Genomic DNA, 23,036 nt, shown 5'->3' with positions numbered 1-23,036 from the left:
GCGGACGGACGGACGGACGGACAAAGTGGCCACAATAGCGCAGTTTTTTTTATTTTTGTAGAAATGCGCTAAAAAGTTATTTTTGATGCATAAAATTAGGCACCCTTCAGAAGAGATTTTGTTTTTTTTAAGTATAGGGAAAAACAATAGGTGCATGTAAATCCCTATGTCTACTTCTAAATAAATATCACTGTATATGTCATAGTCTTTTAGAGAAATCCGCCATAGGGCTAAGAAATCGATCTAGAAGGGGAAGGAAAACTAACCCACACGTCAAATTGTCGGCGTTTCACTAAATGACTAAAATTTTCGTGAAATGACGAATTTCACGAAAATACGGCTACATACTGACGATAGAATATTTGGTGAGGTATGAATATATTACGATTATTAGGTACAATATGCACACTTGCTTGTACAGATCGATCTGTACAGGCTGTTTCCCAAATCTGAAAGGCGATACGTTTAACATTTGCATTCAGCGCGCTAATTAAACTTATAAATAACACGCTAGCTATTCAGTTCGTCGTTTTTGTGTTTATTTTAAAGCGAGCGGGAGCGGCAAATGAAAGGGCATTAAGTGAGCGCAAGTGTCTGATGATGACCCTTGCCGAAGCGGGCGAAACTTGCAATTTGCTTAATAAAGGAGATCTATTGTGGAAGAAAAGGCAACATTAAATTGGATGAATTGCGGAGGCGGAAACGCGCGAATGTGAAATGAGCACAAATGCATATACAACTTCGAGCTAATTCTGGCATCACGCAATTATTTTAATGTCGCCGGTCGTTTTGGCGTAATATGCAGTGCAGGGTACAAATTTCACCGCATCGCGAGAAAGTACCGCGTTTAATTAAAATGGCGATCATTTGCATTGAACTCCGAACTACAGAATTTAGGTCATGTATGGATTGACTAATGCTCGACACGGATCATTTTTTTCAAATTTTATGTAAGGCGATGACTTTAATGTCAATGCACTTTCTAATCGATGCTGCCCATTTTTTTCCCGTCGACTTATAAATATCTTGGGACAATTTTCCCGCCCACCTCGCGCATTGCGCGCACGTGAATATTTCGCGAAAAGTCCGCTTCCTTGTTCCTTTGATTTTTTATCTGACGGACAGCCGTAGTTGAAATACTTCCAAGTCCGTCGTCAAGTGTCACACAGAAAAGTTCAAGCCTGGTGTTAACGATCTTAATATGGTGTTAATTAATTAACGAGTTAATTAATTACTTCTAACCCCACATGACTTCAATTATCTGGAAATTGTGTAAGACTCACATAATAAGCTCGTGTCCTTTGTACATTCAAATTTATGTAATTTTTCGATAACGACATTTGTGCAACAAGATACGTAGTTGGCACTTGGCATCTATAAAATCCTCGATAAAATCACATTGTAGGTTATTACAATGTTAATGCCACTGTCAATATGATCGTTACATCTCCCATATAAGTCTTTATGGTCGTCCTATGCATAAATGCAAATCAAATATTGTAGTAGGCACATTTCTTCCCATTTTATTCAGGTTCCAAAACATTGAATATACCTAAACTTTTAGGTGTTTGATTTTGGGAACAGTTTCATAAAATTCTTATGCTTTAAGTTGATGACGAGGAGGATTAATTGGATCTTGGATATACCTCCCTACTAGATCGAAATGAAAATACATGGTCCGGCAGTGAACCGGGAATATTTAAAAAAAACTCTCAAAGTCTTAACTTTATTATTTATCGAGATATTTGTACAAAAATAGTGTACCTACAATAATTCAAAAAGTCAACTTGTCCTATCCTATCCTGTCCACATATTTTATTTTATTCAAAAACTTTAAACCTACTATTTTGTTCGCATCTTTTATACGCAGGTTTATACGTTGTTTTTATTTAAGGATAAAAAACATATACCAAAGGACTGAAAAATCAAATGTACCGTGTGCCCTATTTTGGTTTAGGCTACGTATGTTTTTGAGATACAGGGTGAAAACGAAAAGTTTGACTTTTTTGGGATGCCATCAAATTTTACCATCCATGTAATACAGTAACAAGGTAAACACCGAGGTAAAAACTGTTTTAGATATTTTTACGTAGAACCCAGTGGCGTTGTCAAAGAAATTTTTTGGACCACTGTTTCTAAGATTTACCGCAATATTGGTATGTTTTAAATGCAAACACCCCATATATCTTAACGTCAATTTGCATTCGTTTTCCTGATTACATTGAATTCTTTTTTTTTTTTCGAACTCGTTTATAATTTTGCGAGGGGTCTCTCACTCGAAAAAGTTTGTACACATGCTCCGCAGTGTTCTTAAAAATGGGAACACTGCAAGACACTGCGATGCATTGCGGTGCACTGCGACGCACTGCAGGACACTGCGATGCATTGCATATTTTGGTATTTTTGTTAAAAGAAATGAAGATAATAAAAAAATAAGACTACTCAAACACTATATTTCATTATTGTATTTTACCTTTTTAGCGCATTTCCACAAAAATTAAAAAAAAGTGCTATTGTGGCTACTGTCCGTCCGTTCCTACCGGTGTTCGATCGCTACTAGTTCTTTATATTAAGAGCTATTCTCGAGGCTATTCTTCTACTTTTTTCGCTATTTACAATTTAGTTCGTTATGGTGTCCAGATAAGCACCAAGGGCCAAGGAGGAATTTTTTCTGCGTCTCTTACGAAAAAAGTTATTGTAAAACCTCAATTTTTTTCATGTACCTACCATAATTTTACAGTTTTGCCGTTTATTAATGATGCTCGAGATCGTCTATAATTTTGAACTGTCTGTCTGTCTGCCTCCGTCAGTCTGTCCGTCTATCTGTCTTTCTGTGTGCAGTTGTGCTCGATAACTTTTGTATTTGCGCAGTTCAATTTTATTTATTAAAATACTTGAAATGAAATTTTGTATGTAGGCACCTCGAATAAAGATAAAACTAAGGCCAAATACATTAAATGTGTTTTGCGCATGCGTAACCCGATGCAACACGTAAAACAATTATTGCGCATGCCCAGCCCCACATTCGTTATTTGTAAACCAATCCTTCTAAAATCTTAGGGCAGGATTCTTGTGAAATTGACATCAAAAATGATTTTAGTAAAAGTAAACGTATCGCATATTGTAAACATCAGATTAATTAGCGCATGCGCAAGATGCGCAATATCACCTTCTTCTCTTATTTATCGAGGCATGTATCTTCTTGAAATTTTGATCACAGCTGCTTCTCTTAAAGGCAACATAATATTATGTCATATTGTAAACATTGGATGTGCGCATGCGCAGTGCCAACAGCCATGTTTATAAAGATGTCTTTGAAATTTTAACCATAGATGCTGCTAGTAATGGTATCTATCGCATATTATTGCAAAAATCAGTGCGCAATGCCAACTTCCTTATCTATGGAGACACTTCTTTGAAATTTTAACCATATATACTTCTCGTAAATAGAAACATAAAGAGATAGGTATGGGCTTTTGGGGAGTACTGATCCGTGCATGGAAAATGGGCTAAAGTCACGTGCCTTAGGACGAAAACCTGTTTTCTTATTTCTTGTTCTATATCAGCATCAGTCAGTGTATCATTTGTCATTCATTTTAATTGAAATTGTCAGAAAAATAGAACTTGAGCTCAAGAAATTGATCAAGTTATTGCATCCAATTGTGTGTTTACACTCGGCAAGTTTTCTTGTCAAAGCGAGTTGAACAAGAAATTGATCAATTTATTGTTGATGTAAAATCAGTTTAAAATAAATAGTTAATCTCTGTTAATATATTCCATATGTAAAGGGTTACCATGTCGCACAAACAAATGTATTGATAAAAACCATGATAAAAACGAGGATAAAAATCTGATACAACTGTATACCGAACGATCTTCGAGATCTTAATTTTGGTGTCCAATCTTTGTTCTTCGAGATCTTCACGCATCCATAAATTTTACAATACACCTTAAGGGGTTGATTCTGTCCCACCAGATCAGCATCGCTTTTAAAACATTGCATGCGCAAATACAAAAATTGGGTTGCGCATGCGTAATTTTTGTTTTCATTTGCATAGTTGCTTGAGGTTTAAATAATGTGTACTAAGACAAAAAACGAGACATTCATATGTTCTTTGTAACAATACCGACCTCTCTTATATCCTTATGTGTACCAATTTTCAAAGCGATCGGGCGTTTCTAAACAAAGCTGTCATACACACGGACAGACACGAAGACAGACATACAGCAATACAAAAGTATAAACGATTTCTAGGATCACTAATAATGCGACACTTTGCCCCTTTATAAATTTGATCCCCAGCTTTATTTTTTTTAATTATTATTGGTTTAGAAACATTAATTATAAATTAAGATTTACCGACCTTCCTCAAGATGTGCACTAAAAAAAACCGAAAACGTGAATTATCTACACCTGGCCTTTCAAAGGCAATCGCAAGAATAAACACGTCGATAACGGTCGATTAAGCAAAAATCAGCACATTGCCCATAATCATAAATTAAATTTATGGCGTCACACTGCGGCATTCGGAACGGCACTGTGGACGGAAATATGGGATACTGCAATGCACTGTGACGCACTATGGTGCACACTGTGACACACTGCGGCACACTGCAGAACACTGCTAGACACTGTACAGTGCAAAAACAAAATGTGTACACACGAGATTGCGGGCAGTGAGAGACCCCTCGTAATTTTGTATTGCTGTCTGTCTGTCTGTCCGTGTGCACGATAACGTTGTGAAGAAACGTCCGATCGCTTTGAAAATTGATATACATGTTCTTCGGGATATAAGAAAGGTTTTTGGTTCAAGTCGAGGTTCAAGTAGAGTTCTGAGGTTCTTTTTTTTAATGCTCGTGTTGCACTGGTACAACTTTAGACATACATATCGTAATAAATAGCTATTTAGACGAGTATCAGAAACCTCTGTTAGCGCCAAATTTTGCATTATTACGCCAAGAGATACTAAGCGGTGTTTATTGGCGCCGTTAAAAACCTTTTTGGCTCTTACCTGCTAAATTTGGTCTCATCGGAGCCTTCTTGGTGGCGTCCGAGTCTTGTTGGTGCTACTTAGGCTTTTTATTTTACCGCAATTATAGCCTTCGTATTGAAGACATTCCACCTCGCCAGTGACGTAACTAGGTAGGTCTCAAAGGTGCCGCGGCACCGCGCTCTGAATGGGGGAGGGCGCGCCGGAGGCGCTGCAGCACCCAGGGCACTAAGTCGGGATGGGCAGTACGTGGTGTACCGTATAGGCCAGTCATAAAAGACAAGAACCGCAGTTAAATTCTAATACTTTGCTAACGTCGACTACAGGGTGCACTGAAATATAATTAAAACTAAATTTACGCTCCTTTAGGATGAACCGAACATTGTTAAAAAGTAAAAAAATTATCAAAGTCTTTGTGTGAGATGTAAGGGATTTCAGCGCATTTTGTGTGGCAGATCAGTACTTTTATTAACCACAATCAATATAAGATATAAGATTTTGGCGGGGGCCCCATATTCCCTTTGTCGGTACCCACCTCCGACATCCGGTTCGCCCGGAATTCGCGTTTGAAGTTATGACTTCACCGTTAGTAAGATCTTGTCGAGAGCTACCACACTCCCTTTGTTGGTACCCGTTTCCGACGCCCCCACAGACGGCGGATGTATACGCAGATTGAATCAAAACACTTGTACCACGCTATCTTAAGTGCCTCAATATCGAGGGGGAAACCACTCTTTCAATTTGGTGTACATGAATTTTTCATTCCAGTTTCATTCCATTTTCAATCTTTCAATATTATCATTATCAGTTTCATTACTTTCAATCTGTTCATTCTCTTTTCATTCTATTAATTCTAAGATTAATTCTTTTTCATTCTATTAATTCTCTTCATTTATTTTTCATTTCCTCATTTTTCTTATTACGGTTATAAATATTTTTCATTAACGGTTTCATTATTTACAAAAACGAATAGTTCATTTTCAATTCTTACGATTTCATTCTTTCATTATTATTTCAATCTTTCATTACACACTTCAATCCTCTCATTATTTCCATTTTCAATCTGGTGTACAAATTTTAAGGAAGTGGTTTCCCCCTCGCTCAATATGAATGGCGACTGTGTTGAAAAATAGCCTAAGAGTGTAGCTTCCAAATGTATAAGTATAATAAAAGTTGTTTATTACACTTTCTTAATTTTTTATTTCAAAACGTCTGTTACTTTCTGGATGGCCTTTGTAGTACAAAGTTACAGCGGTAGGAAAAGGCTGCAGATTTAAAATAATAATAATAATAATACTTTATTTGTGATATATCTGTATTAGTGTAACCAGCATTTGCACGCAATCATTTCTACGACTTCTATTCTTCATTCAGTGAAACATTTCGTTATTCAAAGCATCTTTCTAAAATTTAAGTATGCAAAATTTGTGTGTAAATTCGAAAGGGTGCAGTGCTGTTAAAATTTCGTGTAAAGTTTCTCTCAAAAATGTACCTACCGTGTTTTATTAATTAGAGCGCAATGGTAACTGATTAGGCGCCAAAATCTGGTAGGGCGCCAAAACCTGATCCGGCACCGCTTCGAAAAATACCTAGTTACGCCACTGCACCTCGCATTCCACATACCCCTATTTCTATATCTAGAATGAGAACATCTTCACTGAGAGTAGGTATTATTTTTTAAGGCGTCGAGATGTGACGACCTCATCGCCCATCACCTTTTTGTGATGCAGTCAGTCTCGCAAGGCAGCATTTCCCTTGTCGTTGGAACCCCATTGCAGCGAACCTCGCAGCGGACGTTTATAGCTGCACAATTTTATGAGACTCATAAAGAAAAGTTGGAAAAGTCACAAGATTTGGGTTTCGTCTTTATTTTTTCAGCAATCGTTACACATAATAATAATAATAATAATAATAATAATAATAATAATAGTCTTTATTTGTACATAACTGTATAAAAGTATACACATATCCTGTATTGGTAGCTAGTACAAAACGGATTGGAAAGCAGTTTCACTGTTCAAAGTTCCAACCCTTATCGCTTCTGTAATATGTGTTATTATATATAGTGTACATGTAAAAAAGAAAGAAAATAAAACAAACAAAAATCATGATTAAAGGTCTAATCTAAAAAAAAGGAAAGAAAAGTGTTTAATTCTGATTCATAAATAAAAGTTTCTTGTATGAATATTTAAATTGCTGTGCCGATTGAAGTTTAAGTGATGATGGCAATTTGTTGTAAATATCATATATACAATACGTAAATGACCGTCGAAAAATCTGCATTCGGTGCGGAGGTGGTGTTATTAATCCTTTAAATCGTAAATTGAAATTGTGCACATCAGTACGATATCTAATTTTTTGATGCAGGTATTGTGGTATTTTTGTACAAATTATGGAATGATAAAGGGAAGCCGAGTGAAGCTTCCTTCTATTACTCATTGTTAGCCATTGAGCTTCTTTAACCTTGTGCGAAATGCGATCATATTTTCTAATACCATATACATAAGATAACGTATGCATGAGTTTTGCACATTTTGAATACGACGCATTTCACATTTGGTCAAGCAAGGGCCATATACAACATCGCAAAAGTTAAATCGACTTAAAATTAGCGCATCAGTTAGCATTAGTTTTATGTTAGGTGAAATTACATGTCGATGAGGAAAAAGCATTTTTAATCCAGCATAAGATTGTCGGACACATTTAGTAACATGCTCTTTAAAGCGTAAGTTGTTGTCTAGCTCTAACCTTAGGCTCCGCGCTACGTCGGAACGCGTTATTGTATTATTGCCTATACTTAGTTTTAATGTGTCCATTGCCTGCTCCTTCAACTTTCCAAAAACCAGAAAAGTAGATTTCAACGCATTAAGGTTAAGTTGATGTTTACGAGATATATCTTCTAAGATTTCTAGTTCCTTGTTAATTAGGTCATTCATAATACCTATATCAGCAGGAGAGAACGTGTACCTGATTTGAGTATCATCGGCGTATAAGTACCCCTTGCCATGTTTTAAGCAAGTATTAATATGAGAAGTATATACGCAAAACAGCAAAGGACCTAGAACGGAGCCTTGCGGGACCCCGCATAAAACTGACATAAAAGGATGAATCCAGATGGACCTAACGGTTCAATTACCTAAAAATTCGGGTATGTGTATGTGAATGTTGAGTCAGGAACAACTTTAACAAGAAATTTTTAATGTAGTCAATAAATATGAATAAAGGGAAGGAAATTAACTTAATCCGGCGGATGCCGATAAATGATAATACAGGTTGGAAAGGAAAGGAAGTCTGCAGCGTGATGTTGGAATCTCGAAAAAGGGTACTAGGGTAAAAGACCTTCTGGCGATAAGGAATTTTGGTGGATCAACAGGTGGTTAGGGAGAAGAAAAAGACCTAAAAGAAGTACGATCTCTCTCAACCTATCGTAGATAAAGAACGTAAGGGTTCGGGAAGGAAGCGATGCGGGCAGTCACCAATGATCAAAATGTATTGTATGGAACGTTTGAAACGTCCGAAGAGCAGGGGTGAAAGTTAAGACAGCAGCGACCGGTCTGGGTGGGGGATGAAAGCCATGAACAATGTACATAGTACATACTGCCATTGAATAATAAATCTGAATATTATTCAATGATACTACTGTAGATCAAGGTGAAGAAATGGCAGTAAAAGGGCGAAATAAACGGTTACATAGTGGTTAGGAAGAATCAAAAGAAAAATATGGAGAACCGCGAATATAGCAGATGTAACGAGGGCAAAGATGTGGAGAAACGAGATGGTGGCGAATGGCTTGTAACGTGACAACCTTTATCAAACGTTCAAATTCATGATTAGTGAAGGATTAATAACACGAATCTTCCCACACAAACACAGATCTGACGTGGGCGCGACGTAATTTACAACGACAACAAAATTGTTACGCAATCGAATATACAACAGCTGGCTAAATGGCAATCGAGATGATGTTATTGAACTGATACGAAACGAATTCAGGTGAACGAGTCGACAAGATGTAAAAACGCGAAGCCGACGGCTGTTTAATTACATCGTATCGTCGAGTCACGAAGTCTTTGTTGGGGATGTCCATATAATGACGTATGGGCCGTACATCAGTGAAGCTATGATCCACGGGGGAATACAAGTTTTATGATTCGTTAAATAATTTTTTTACACACGCTAACGTTGAAAGTGCGTGTTCGAGGTCGATAAACGACTTTCTCGCAGGTATCGAGTTTATTAATGAAAACCCCTCTTTTCCCTTATTTCCCTTAAATTATTAAGCGAAACGCTGGTCCTTCCACATCTTTAAATATTGTTAATTAATGCGGCATGCTTCAATAAAACATCGGATGTTGCGGAAGTCCATTGTTGCCTTCTGAAGTGGTGTTAAGTAAGTAACACGACACACTTCACGACTGAAAACCCCGCAGCCGGTTGTACTTGAGATGTAGATTGATGACACCGCTCATATTCCAGACACCTTGATTTCTTTTTCCAACGAGATCCAATATCTTTTGACAAAAGGGTGTAAATCAAATACTGAAACATATTTACATCGTTTACGTTTACGCACCGGAGTGCAGAAACATGCAAAGAGTTCATAAAATTCTTTTATTAGTCCTTAAGAAATTTAAGAGCAATTAACCTAGTATTTAAGGGTGGTTTTTTTGAGACTTTAGACTAGCTTAAAGTCCTTGAGGTTTTCATGCGTCTCCGGAAATAGGGTTCCATGATTTGTCGTATTGTTCAAGAGTTTCCAAGTGTTTTTACTAACTTTAAAAGATGTAGTCATCTAGACGTTATTGTGGTCTAAAAAATTTTTTTGTAAGTTATTTATTTAGATTTGTATTTACATAGTTGTAAAACGTGAAGTTGCGTCTTAAAATGTAGGAACATCTGGTCGTTTGCGATAAGCAGTTTTTATCGGATGAAATTTAATTAACGCACGTGTTCTTATGGCTGTTCGAAGAGATAAGGTATCTCGAAGAATTGCTCGTTATTTCAGCGTAAGTGGGGACACGTTCTTTCGAAGCGTTATGAAGTCAAATTGTGATTGGTGATTTGAAAATTCCTTAAGAAGGAGATTATAAATTAAAATAAAACGGCGTGTAAATTTGTTTACGTTAAATCTCGGGCAGTGAGTCCTATTTGTTTAATTGAGGACGCAGTTCGTAAAAAAAATATTGCCCGCCCTCCCTCTCCCAAGAAAATACCGATTACTAAATATAAATTATCTTTAAAATTTTAATACATTAATTGCAACCGGGAGGAGGAAAGGGGGTTCGTAACGTACTGGCAATTTTTGATCTTGTAGGTACCAATTTTTGTCACATATATTCACTAGAAACCTGTATACAACCTTCGCAAATCGTACTCTTCTATTTCTAGGAAGTTTTGTTTAAAAATCACGAAAACAGTTTTAGAAATCCTCCTTACCACATTGCAAAAATTTACGTGAAAATCTTTCGGGAATATTCGTATAAATTCCTCTTGATTAGTTTAACCAAGAGTTTATTCCAAAATGTTTAATTCTTTGATCCGCTTTTTAATCGTAAAGTTCATGTATTTTTCACAGAAATTACTGAAAATGTTTCTCTGCGAACGTAGCAGCATAACGATAAAAAGTGAGAGTACTATTTGTATGGATGATCGAGAAAATGTGCGTCAAGATAATAAATTCCAAAGTAAATAGTGTACTCGCACTGTTCAAACAATTGAATGAATACTTATTCGGTAACAAAAACTCTCCGAAAAAAGAAATGTAAACTGGTTCAAGGTTTTTTTTTCTCTTTAAAAAGTGCCCGAGTGGGTGTCGCTGCATGTATTTTATTTTATCTGGTGAACATCTATTGAACAATTGCCAGAAAGGATAAATGTTGCGTAAATTCTGCAAATTTACATTATCATCGCGAAAAGAAAAACAAGAACTTCCTCCCACATTTATAAAAAATCGTAAAGCGTGAAAAGTAACCTCAATTCCGAAAATACCGGGAGGTTATGAGAGGCAAAAGTAAAATTTATTGCTAATAATAATGCATAAATTATTTAATAACGCAACGCGTACATGCACTTCTAATTAAATTATAATTCAACGACTACGCAATTTGCACTTCTAATCCAACACATTGCCATTGAGAGGTGCACCGGTACAATTTTTAATAATTGTGTGGTCACTTCCTGTATAGGTATTGTCAATCGCGAAATCTTTGCACATGAGCGATTTGGGTAAAAGACAATGAAGTTCGTTCGTATTGTCGCATTATCTTTAACACAAACGTTAAATGAATTAATTAATTTGTATTGATCTATTTAAACAATAGGCACAAAGAAGGCTCCTAGAATTATATCCATTGGTGATGTCAAAACAAAAGCTATTTCGGTTAAAAAAAATGCGCAAGAGTTGTGCACAATTTATACTTGTTTCTTTGGTGCATTCGGTTTTTAGGGGAATTTTTCGAAAGAAAAAAATTTCCCTTATATGATGGTTTTGTCCGTCTGTGTGTCTGTTCCTCGTGTAACTCCAGAACGAAAAGAGATAGCGATGTTAAACCTTCGCCAATCGATTTCTACGAGTTCAAGGCTCAGTGCTATTGAATTTGAGCCGAATCAAATGTCTGGTTTGTAAAAAATTCCCCACCAAAAATTGTATGCGATTCTTCGTATCTTGTTTTATTTGAGTTCCTGGAGTTGCAAAGGTTTGTAATTTCTGTTGAGATTGGTCTTTTTAGTATTTGAGGTATGTGGGTGCGGCATTGTCTGAAGTGCTTGCTGTTTGACTTGTTTCCATTGAGAGTGAAGAGACCTTTTGTATTGTTGTGCTTTCAACGTGTTGAGGTTCATTTAATGTAATTGTCGTTCCACTCAATTTCGAGTTGTTCTTCTTCGTCACTTGGCGCCTGAGTCAGTAGTCAGTACATACTTCTTCTGGGTGACCTATAGTTTTACATTTTGCGCAGTTCAGTCCGATCTTGTTTCAAATATTGCCGTTTAATTCGCGAATTTGAGCCTACTTGAGTAATTCTAGCTAGTTAAGAACGTTCCTTTTGTCAATTTGGAAGTACGCGTATTTTATATGATTTCTATATTCTTGTAGAATAAGGCTATGATAAACATATTTACGACTTTTCCTGTTTTGGCGCGCTCACCTTATGTAGGAGAGTAAACCTTAACTTTGAAAACAGTAGACAGTCTACGAATCTTATTTAAATTTTGTAGTTTTTCATAGGTGTAAATTTCACTGTGAACATACCACGTGAAAGCGTTTTTAAAACAAAGATGTGTAGATTAAACGCCCCGATGCGATTTCTATTTAACAACCACTCGATAGCGAACAGTTTAATTAGAAAGTTAATTGGCAGGCTCCTCTGTACTTGTTCCATCCTATGAAAAACCTATTTCCGTGCCAAGCACCATGTTGTATTTTCACCGTACACATTTTAAGCAAAAAATGATGCGTCACCACTATCTTCCACACTATTATTTTTGTAAATTTTACACGGGCGCGTATTGTAAATGGATTGGCATTAAGCCAGGGCGTACAGTCGATTGGATAATCTCGCATTTTTGAAAGATACACTGTCCAAATCTATCACGTTTATTAAAAAAAGGCGAACGTATCGATTTTATCGAATGCATTAATCTTGCCGTGAGAAAGTCGTTCCTCCTCTTAATGAGTGGTTTTCAATCGTGAGAAGCTGCCTTGAAAAATTCTTTGCCAAGTAATTGGAAGTTAAAAATAAGGAAAAGGTTGATCGAACTTGTAGGTGGAATTTGATTGAGAAATTATTTTGTGGGTTGCAAATTTGGTGCTGATCGACGACGCCAACGACGATATTCGGTATGCACTCACTTGTATAGGTGCAAGAATCTGGATTCTGTGTTGTTTTTCCGATATTACTATTGTGGGAGGATGACATCAGAAGTTATTCATTTGACAATTGGAGGAATTAATTTAGAGGAACGTTACGTCATGTGATGTAGGTTAATTATTCTAATGTAGATCGAGATGGTTTCCAATGAATTCGATTACCATCTCCAAAAATAGGAATGCATAATGTGGAGGTAGGCGACGACGACGAAGACGAGGACTGGGTGTTGACATGAAGAACGCCTTACTTAAAACAGGAAATTATATAACGCTCATGAATATTTATTTTTAATTTTTTTCAGTTTTACATATATAATCTGAAGGGATTGATCGAATGTGATTATTTCTAGTATTAAAGGTTCACAAGGATCTAACCTTGGACCTTTCCTATATACCTACCTGTTGTAAGTGCTTAATCATACTCAATTATAAATGAATTCATGTAGCGCCGTGATACCTAGATGTTGGAGACCCTGACAAAGACAATATATCTGTGTTATTACAAAATGCAGAATGTTTAAAGTTAACATGGACCAAATTTGCATTTTGTGTCATTCAAGAAGGTAAAGGTTATTTTTACACGAGTGAAAGACTTGACTATTTGCAAAATTATCTTTGGTATCGTCATGGTGTGGAATAAAGACAAGTTCTACAAATTTTGCCCAAATCTTTTTATAACAATTGAGTGCGTTATGTCCCAACGAAATTAATAAATAGATTATGATCAACTATTATTGCTTTGTAATTGTTGACTCTTTCGACTCTCCAGTATCAACAAAACGTATGACTCGTCTGGACCTTCCACTTTCTCTTCGAATACTTTCTTCTGTGGATACTCGCACTTGAAGTTCCACGACAAATACCTTCCGGTTTTCTTTATGTATGTTGTCTTCTTGGGATATATTTTTTGTTTTACTTTTCATTTTCAGAAAAAATTAATCACCGGTTATAATGTTATTGCCACAATTTAAAGTTCCTAAACCAAACACAACTAAATACAAACAGAATGAATGGCTTATAGGTATACGAGCCCAGTCACATATGTATAGGACCAAAACAAATATGAAACACCATCTTCTGAATTAGAATTTATTATACTACTAGATTTTCCCCTGCGGCTTCGTACGCTCGATATTAACGGATATATGATAACGAAAACCCAGATTACAGAATGTTAAAAATGTAAATGCATCGACACGGTACGCGAAATAGCCGAGGAAATAGCATAGACATCAACGAAAAAAAAGTAAAAAAATCCTATAATCCTATCGGGCCCAATTGTGGATCTAAACCATCCGAGGACACACAAAGGCACAAATTTGATGTGGCTCACCATTGGGATCTCCGTAACAGTGAGGTTAAATGGGGACAAAGTAACCCCTTTTTGTAACTAAAAAAACGCATTTGCAATTTTTGAAAAGTCTGTGAAAATAAAAAAGTAGTAGCCTGTAACTTCTACATTTAGCGTGTTATGGAAATTCTGATAACAGAAGGTGCTAACAGGAACCGTCCAATTCCGACCGTTTAAACTAGGGAAAATCGAGAGGAAAATGAAAGCGAAATTTGACATTTTAAGTTACTTTTACAAATTTCAAATGCGTTTTTTTAGTCACAAAAAGGGGCTACTTTGCCCCATATAACTTACACTGTATGTCTCACCGTTACGGAGATCCCAATGGTGAGCCACGAATTTGAACCACCCTGTACTTTTTTACGAGATCGTGAAAAAATTAAAATTGATTATGTTTTCTTCGAAACGAAACGTTGTATTCAAAATCCATTGGCCACAATCCAGAATGAACAGAAGGAAAATCTTTAACGAATTTTTTTCGCTGTCCTGTCTAGGGGCGCGTCATAGGAATGAGTGTTTTGACAAAATCGAAAAGGGCATACGTGAAAACCGGCGATTACATTCTCCATCTGTCATGGTTGTTGAAAAGAAACACAAATTTTGGAACTTATGGGAGCTGCGAAACATTTTGCACCCTAATTTTAATTGGGAAACGTTAATCCCCTGTAATGACCAAGTTTTCTGTGACATTTAATTGTATTGTTCAATTCTTGTGTTAATTTCTAATTTCGCTAAATTTCAATATAATATCGGACAATTTCGCAGTGTGAATCGTGGAAAGCAAACCATTTGGGCCATTGTTAATAGGTATGAATGGCGTTTCATTATTTTTGAAGTGAAAGTGATGCGCATGAAAGTTATTCAAATGTGGCCGCTTTCATAATGTCATTTGAATTTTTAATCGGGAGAAATTACGCAATTAATGCTTTTACGCATTTTAGCCATCATTCTGTAGCTCAATTTGAGCTAATCATTTAAGACACTTGCAAACATCTGGATTTGGGCCATCGATTTGCGTACTGGGGCGAATTCGTAGGTGGTGGCGGTTTCGCTCAAAATTGATTGAAGCGAGATTGAAAATTTAAAATCGAAATTGCACCTCGCGCCGATCTCGTTATTGAAAACGGAACGTGAAATGGAGTTTTCTATTTTTATTGGCGCGTTATTGCTTCATGGATATGATCACGTATTATTTAAAAAGCGCCCATTGATTATGCATAAGAAAACGTGTTTGATAATTCGCGTGTGTAGCCGGCTCGTGGAATATTTGCATAAATTACGGACACACCACACACACGCGAAAATAACCTTCGTTATATTTTTCCTTAACGAGCTTAAAGGCTTGTCCTACATTTCCTTCGGTTCAGTAATTATGATAATTTTTGTCTCGATTTTAGTGGATTTAAACTGCACTGAATGGATTCCCTATTTTCGTTTGACATGGAGAATCCAAATCTATGCACGCACGGTAAAGATTTCCCTAACCGATCAATCATTGTCACAAATTGTGATTTTTTAACATATCAAAGGTATAAAGACTACCGCTTTTGGTTTCACCGGAAGCACGTCGTGTGTAATTTTAAACTAACTTTCATTCTTTTTTTCGTAGCGTTCATCTCGGTTCACCTACTATACAGGATATTTATATGCCTAACAGGTAACATTTTTCACGAGAAGTTTTTATTAGATCACTATCATCAGTTCATTAAGAAATAGCCAAAAGGTTTGTTATGCGTCGCTAACCAACGAAACCATACCTTTGTTTCTATTGGCTATTTCTTTACGATCTGATGAAATGTTTGGTGTGGTAGTTACATTCCATTAAAAAATGTTGTTTTGTAGAACATTCCAATGCTTTTAGCCATTGTAATCCTATGAGGAATTCTCCTTTAACTTGAACTAGATCGAAATGAAAATAATTGAAAAATCTTGGCTATTTTAAATATGGTCCATTAAAAACTTTTGTAGCGAATTTAATAAGCTGTCATATGGTATAGTACACAGGATGTTCCATATAAAAAACTCATATTTTTGCTATTGTTTGACAAATGCGACATTGTTTTGTATTTCTAGTTACAGATTTGGAATCAGTAGAAAAAATATACAATTTTGATAATTTAACCGTCGAGATGAACTGCATATCAATTTTTCAACAATTCTTGCGATTTTTTCTATTTCCCTTAAAGAGAGAAGCTACACATACCAAAGAACGCTCGCCTTATCCTAGGGGAATTTTCCACTACGACCACATCTTGACAACATTTCGAAATAATGCGGGCGAAAAAGGTATTGTGATTTTGTTGTATTTTTCAAAAAACCGTAAACTGTTACGATAATGTATAAAGAATTTCAAGTAGCAAATTAAGTTTACTTTAAATTAAGTGTTTTATGTCTGTTTTAACGAGACTTAACCGAGGAAAGTTTTTTAGTTTTTGAATTAATTGGATTACTATCAGATTGGAGTTTGAGGTTGAACCTATTCACATTTAAATATACCAGGGTCTTAGCATCTTAGGTGTAAGATTATTAAACATTCACGATTATTAGAAAACGAAGATCAGTTTAGCTGGTTACCTTCTCTTTTTATTACGCTACCGGTTCCTTCGAATGCTGAGTATTTTATTTGATTAATCTGTCACCCCAAGTCATTACAAAGGGGGTCAGATTAGAATACTGGTAGGTACATGTGCAACAACAAAATTATTAAATTATTCAATATTGTTATGTAAACTACATGATGTGGACGTTTTATTTGGTTTTAGCACCTACGGTAATGATGTGTCACCCTGTATGTGTTTAATTTCAGATTTATTTGATATTGATTTTGTTTAAATAATTTTATTTACTTTATTGTAAAGTTGAATTACATGGAAAAACATAAGGTTCTTCTGTAAATAATTGCATTTTGATATTTTAAAGTTTATTTCCGGTCATTGCGATAAGAGTTACGTAACGCCAATTAAATTTGAAGATACGCAGGTTTCGACGATAAGAACACACAGGTGTTTATTTTCATTTCACGACGCACGAAGAGAAGAGTTTAACTAGAAGGGACAGGTGTAAAACGAGCCTTTTTGTTCTGTTGGAGGCTTTTGGTCTTTGGCAGTCTGCCGTAATTGAGCCTTTTGTTGCAAGCCAGTCGGTCTTGCTAATTGTAAAGTCTTGGCGATAGAGAAGTTATTGTAGAAGAAAGACAGGGAGTGTTTAATGGGATTTTATTCTGCCGTTTAAAGTGAATGTTTACGTATCAATCATGTCACCGTTCCGTTTTGGTCTCATTTAGTAAACAACGGTGACGGTTATTCATACATATTAGCCATGGTTGTCATCTGATTGTAAAGTTGTAGTGGTTTTCTCTGAAAATTTGCGGAATGGCTAATTTTACATACGACTAATTACTAATTAGCTATGATTGCTGTAGCTCTTCATGAAGAAGAAGTGTCGAGTCGAACCTGAAAGAAAAAGTGGGCATAAGGCGTGGTTGAAAAGGGAATTTGAGGGAGAATTTTCACTAGCGCCCCTACAATACAAATTCGGCTAACCTTAAATTTATCAAAATATTCCTGAAACTTGCTGAAACTAGGCTGTATTCAGTACAGTGGCGTAGCATGCCCAAATGGCGGCTAGGGCAAGCATTAAAATTGCGCTCCTTCGTAAATTGCCTTAATATAAAACAAGATACGAAGAATCGCATACGATTTTCAGTAGGCAATTTTTTTCAGCACGGCTCTAACCTAATACGGAAACACTACTTTTAATCCGGCTTTTGTTCAAGACCACTGGTTCTTGAACTCGTAAAAATCGATTGGCGAAGGTTTGACATCGCTGTCTCTTTTCGTTCTTCAGTTAGACGAGGAACAGACGGACTAAACCATCACATTTCTTTCAAAAAATTCCCCTAAAAAGCTACTTTAGTCTAGGCGATAGAGACTGTAAAATTGGCAAACTGGACATTTTGAGGTGGAAAAGAAAAAAATGGTGGAATATGTTCAGTTAGGTGTCAGAAACAACATATTAAAAATCCCACCCCCCAGACCCTGTGCTAAAGGCTCCAGCCACCCCACCATCCCCCAAAAACCGTGTTTTCGCTATTTTTGGCTGATATCTCGCGATCTATGAGGTCTATATGAAATATTTTTAGCTGAAAATATTTCTCGGGAAATTTCATACAAGGTAGATACTCAGAAGTTAGCCTAGGTGTACCTCTTAGCCTAGGAAATTCATAAAAGGAGGCGAAAATCATCAATTTTCGTGTTTTTTTGCGGTTTTTTGCAAATATATCGCGACCTTCAGGGCTAGATGAAATATGTTTAGCTGAAAATGCTCTTCGTGCAATTTCATACGAGATAGTTAACTGAAGAGTTGGCGTAAGGCACCTTTCACCTTCAACTTTCATGTGTGAGGAAATATTCATTGTAAAACAAAGTATTTCTATATACCACTTATTCATGTAAAAACAGTACCTATTTTCACTTATAATTGCACAAGAGGTTTGTATTTTACCGAGTAAATTTGGGTTGTTTAGGTAATGAAAATCTGTTGCCTAGCAATTAGACGAGAAAAACTGTCAACTAATAAAAATGCGACCCCGCAGGTGGAGCATTTTTAGGTTGACAGTTTTTCGAGTTCAATTGCTAAAAGGAAACAGATTTGAATTGCAACAACCCAAATTTACTCGGTTTAAATACAAACCTCGAGTGTAATTCGGCAGGACAATTTAACGAACAAGAAATTCACCAAACTAATCAATTATTGACAGACGTCAAACTATTCATATGGGTAAGGATAATGCGATTATTGGTTCGAAAATGAATAAGTGAAAAAACCACTAGTGCATTTGTCGCTGGAAAAGTTGCAGGTAACTTTTGCCGCTGTCAAAGTGACAATTCCACTGCGGCTTATGCGATTTTTTAGACATGAGTTGAATTGTCATATTAAAATATTCACACATTCATTTATACCTCAACGTAATTATTACCCTTATACTTATCCAAATCAATTCGTACTTTTTCGATCAGACTTCTTAATCAAAAGTTATAGACTAGAAACCAATTTGAAAAAAAATTCAAAGGGTTGTAACTTTTGAACTAGTAGCCCAATCTTGGAACTGTTTGAAATTATGGATTCTACAGGCCACATTCTATAAGGAAATTTTTTTTCCGGGTCGATCTGAGACAAATTTTTTTTCGGGGCTCAAAAAAAGGCAGTGTATAACCTTTCTTTTTTACCAAAAATCGACTACACCAAAATTTCTCGGGAAAACACTTTTTCTTATTAATTTGGGTGCGTAGAATCCAAATCAATTCTGCCTTTTTTTGAGCCCCGAAAAAAAATTGTCTCAGATCGACCCGGAAAAAAAAATTTCTTATAGAATGTGGCCTGTAGAATCCATAATTTCAAACAGTTCCAAGATTGGGCTACTAGTTCAAAAGTTACAGCCCTTTGAATTTTTTTTTCAAATTGGTTTCTAGTCTATAACTTTTGATTGAGAAGTCTGATCGAAAAAGTACGAATTGATTTGGATAAGTATAAGGGTAATGATTACGTTGAGGTATAAATGAATGTGTGAATATTTTAATATGAAAATACTGTTTTTACGTTAATAAATGGTACATAGAAATACTTTGTTTTACAATGAATATTTCCTCACACATGAAAGTTGAAGGTTAAAGGTGACTTTACGCCAACTCTTCAGTTACCTATCTCGTATGAAATTGCACGAAGAGCATTTTCAGCTAAACATATATCATCTAGCCCTGAAGGTCGCGATATATTTGCAAAAAACCGCAAAAAAACACGAAAATTGATGATTTTTGCCTCCTTTTATGAATTTCCTAGGCTAAGAGGTACACCTAGGCTAACTTCTGAGTATCTACCTTGCATAAAATTTCCCGAGAAATATTGCTAAAAATATTTCATATAGACCTCATAGATCGCGAGATATCAGCCAAAAAGAGCGAAAACACGGTTTTTGGGGGATGGTGGGGTGGCTGGAGTCTTTAGCACAGGGTCTGGGGGGTGGGATTTTTAATATGTTGTTTCTGACACCTAACTGAACATATTCCACCATTTTTTTCTTTTCCACCTCAAAATGTCCAGTTAGATGTCTTTATCGCCTAGACTATTTTGGCGGTTACAGCACGTTGTGCCGATGCACTCTTCTAGGAGTAACGGGTGAGGAGACATGAAGGATCTTACGAAACCAAATCCGACGCCCTTGCAATTTTTTAGCTTCTCGAAGCAAAAAAGTAAAGCATCATTTTTTTCTGCATATATGGAGCAAAATGGCGCGAAAAATATTGCAAATAAACGCATCAGGTGCAAATTAGTTGCACGAGTTTCACCTCTGTGGATCAACATCACGCGAAAAATTCTGAAGGTTAATCTAATTCCGACAAATTAAATAATTTGGCCATTACGAAAATTAGATTGCATCATTTACGATATTGAGTTTAATAAAAGAGAAAGTTGGGCCGCTATAGGTGTAGCCATCTCATCAATTTTATAATACTACGAAGTTTTCCCAATTTCCACCGATACGATAATAGCATGAATTTTCTTTCGATTTAGAGAACATTACAGAAAGCGTTATAAATCATTCAGTGTAACATGTGCGAGTTCATATTTCGAGCGGATCGTGATCGAGTTTTCAAACTGACCTCATCGATTTTAAACCAATATACGACTAATCTGATGAGTTAGATTCGCTTAAAACAATGAATTCAGACACCATCGGCCAAGAAAACATCCGAATCTAATCTGAAACGCCCTAAATGGAACTTATATGTCTTACGTTCATTATTTTTTGACGATTTTTTGGTAAGTATGACCAAGTGGGGGCGGTTTCAGATTTTATATAAAGCACTCGACATTTTTTGATAGCCGAGTTAGGGTCGAGTGTAGGAATGGCATTTTGTGTGCGTGCCACTTCATTCGTTGGGGAAATATTTTGATTATCTCATTACAACAATTTATTTAATCTCCACGCAACCGCAACTAGATATCTATAAAGAATTTTAAAATTAAAAGCTGTTAATTGCGGTCACTTAAGGAAATTAGCGCAGGCATTGGATATCTCGTAGTTCAGAAGGTTTGTTCATTCTTTTCCAGCATTATTATGGGAAACTCAACTCATAAGTAAACATGACAAACGAAAAATGAATGAGAATTTCAGTTTTTTCAAAATTAAAACGTTAGTCGGCGTCGGGGTCGTTGCCATGGGAAGTTATTCATAGATTTTCTGGTCTATTATCTAATCGAATTCAATAGTGACCATACCAATTAATCAAATGTTAACAATGGACCTAATTAACTTCTTTTTTTCCTTTCAGCAAACGATGGTAATAGTCCGGTGGTCGAAGCGGCGATCGATAAGCGAACTGAATCTCAGAAAACCATCGGACTGAATTGGACAATATGGCAACGACAGCGAGACGACGCGACCCAGATGATGACATTGCGGCAATAGCAAAACAGATATCCGACCAAGCGGAAGCGATCTATCAAAACTGGAAATCAAGAGGTCTGGCACCTGCCGAATTAATAAACTGCCATGCCGCCGGAGACACATCGAGACTGGAGTAAGTCATTCGCCTCAATTTTAAATTTAGACCACAAAATTAGAACGTATATAACATCGATTCTTATTTTCTCTTCCTTTACGTATAGTTCTATGTTAAAACCGCAGACGCTAGCAAAACCGTCGATTGAACTTTTGGCGCAGGCACCGACGATGGACAACAGCAAACTGCAGAAGCTCGTCAAGAACTTCGTCGTCGAGGATAAGGCGAGACTTGCAGCTAGGAACAAGAACATGGCGTCCAGTATACAATACGCTCTACAGAAATTTGAGAAAAACACGCAGCCGGAAGACGATTTTGTTAAGAAAGTACCGGCGCGGGCGAATTTCTCTAACGCCGTTTCGGTATCCACGCCCACTCCTGTCGTCCAAGTAAGATTTTTGATTACGATTAAGATTTTTATCGCATTTGTCTTCGTTAGTGAGGGGCCTCGACGCCAATTACCGTCTAACACGCACGATTCTAATATACACTTAACGCGTTAATAGTTTCCAACCAAGTTCTGGTCGCGTACCAACTACGAGCGGAACCGGAGGTGTGGGAAATCACTAAATTCGTGTTCACCTTTGAGAATGGCACCTAAAATTGCTTGGCACGTGCATTGATTACTTGTTGCAGCTGTTAACTCGATAAGTCTCTGGAGAGTCGACAATAGAGACACTTAAAAGTAGCATTTCCGTGTCTATTACCGAAGGCTCCCTAACTTCCTCACAGGTCTATCCTCCCGGCGGCGACGGCGCGCGTTCTTTTTCCATAAACCTTCAAAGGCCCTCTTTGCTTTAAGTAAAAGTCAGTTTAAGATTTTTTATTACCTGGCGTAACGCCAACTTGGGGGTTGTGAGATAAATGGGTCATTTCCACAAATCCACGGTAAGCCCACCTTTTGTTCGAGTTTTTGCCTTAATTAACCATTCCGCTTAAGATCAAACGAATTCGGTTATTTACTTAATTAATAGCTACTTCTTTCGATCGTACGTTTCCGAGGAAGGTAGGTTGTTTTTGTGGCAATTCGAAACTACATACCAAAGTATTGATGCCATAAAGCAGAATTAATGAGGTGCTTGTAAAACTTTATAAGCCATCAGAGATTTTTTGATTGCAATAACAGCCGTAAACTGGAACGTTAACAAAATATACTCGAGATGAAAGCGAAACTTTAACTCGATTGGTAAACATGATAAGGATCTCTTATAAAATTGATGAGATTATTGTTAGGTACGAAAATGCTTCGGATGTCCTAATTTTTT

The 23,036-nt window shown here is 36.5% G+C and overlaps 1 protein-coding gene across 5 annotated transcripts in view; it reads left to right on the top strand.

Annotated features, from left to right (window-relative positions):
• The window catches only part of LOC116162780 (serine/threonine-protein phosphatase 2A regulatory subunit B'' subunit beta-like), a 40,046-nt gene that overhangs the window by 4,378 nt on the left and 12,632 nt on the right, over positions 1-23,036 (top strand). For 3 of the 5 annotated variants that reach the window (XM_031476481.1, XM_031476484.1, XM_031476483.1), the window contains exons 2-3: positions 21,541-21,789; positions 21,878-22,160. In XM_031476481.1, the coding sequence (XP_031332341.1) occupies positions 21,626-21,789; positions 21,878-22,160 (447 nt within the window). In that variant the 5' untranslated portion in view covers positions 21,541-21,625. Of the gene's footprint in view, positions 1-16,325; positions 16,496-21,540; positions 21,790-21,877; positions 22,161-23,036 lie in introns of those variants that run through there. The other 2 variants (XM_031476482.1, XM_031476485.1) reach the window with 2 other exon arrangements.

The sequence above is a fragment of the Photinus pyralis genome, unplaced genomic scaffold (genome assembly GCF_008802855.1).
Source record: "Photinus pyralis isolate 1611_PpyrPB1 unplaced genomic scaffold, Ppyr1.3 Ppyr1.4_LG2, whole genome shotgun sequence".
Classification (NCBI taxonomy): domain Eukaryota; kingdom Metazoa; phylum Arthropoda; class Insecta; order Coleoptera; family Lampyridae; genus Photinus; species Photinus pyralis.
Note: the sequence above shows the minus strand (reverse complement) of the source record. Positions and strands in the feature narration are given on the sequence as shown.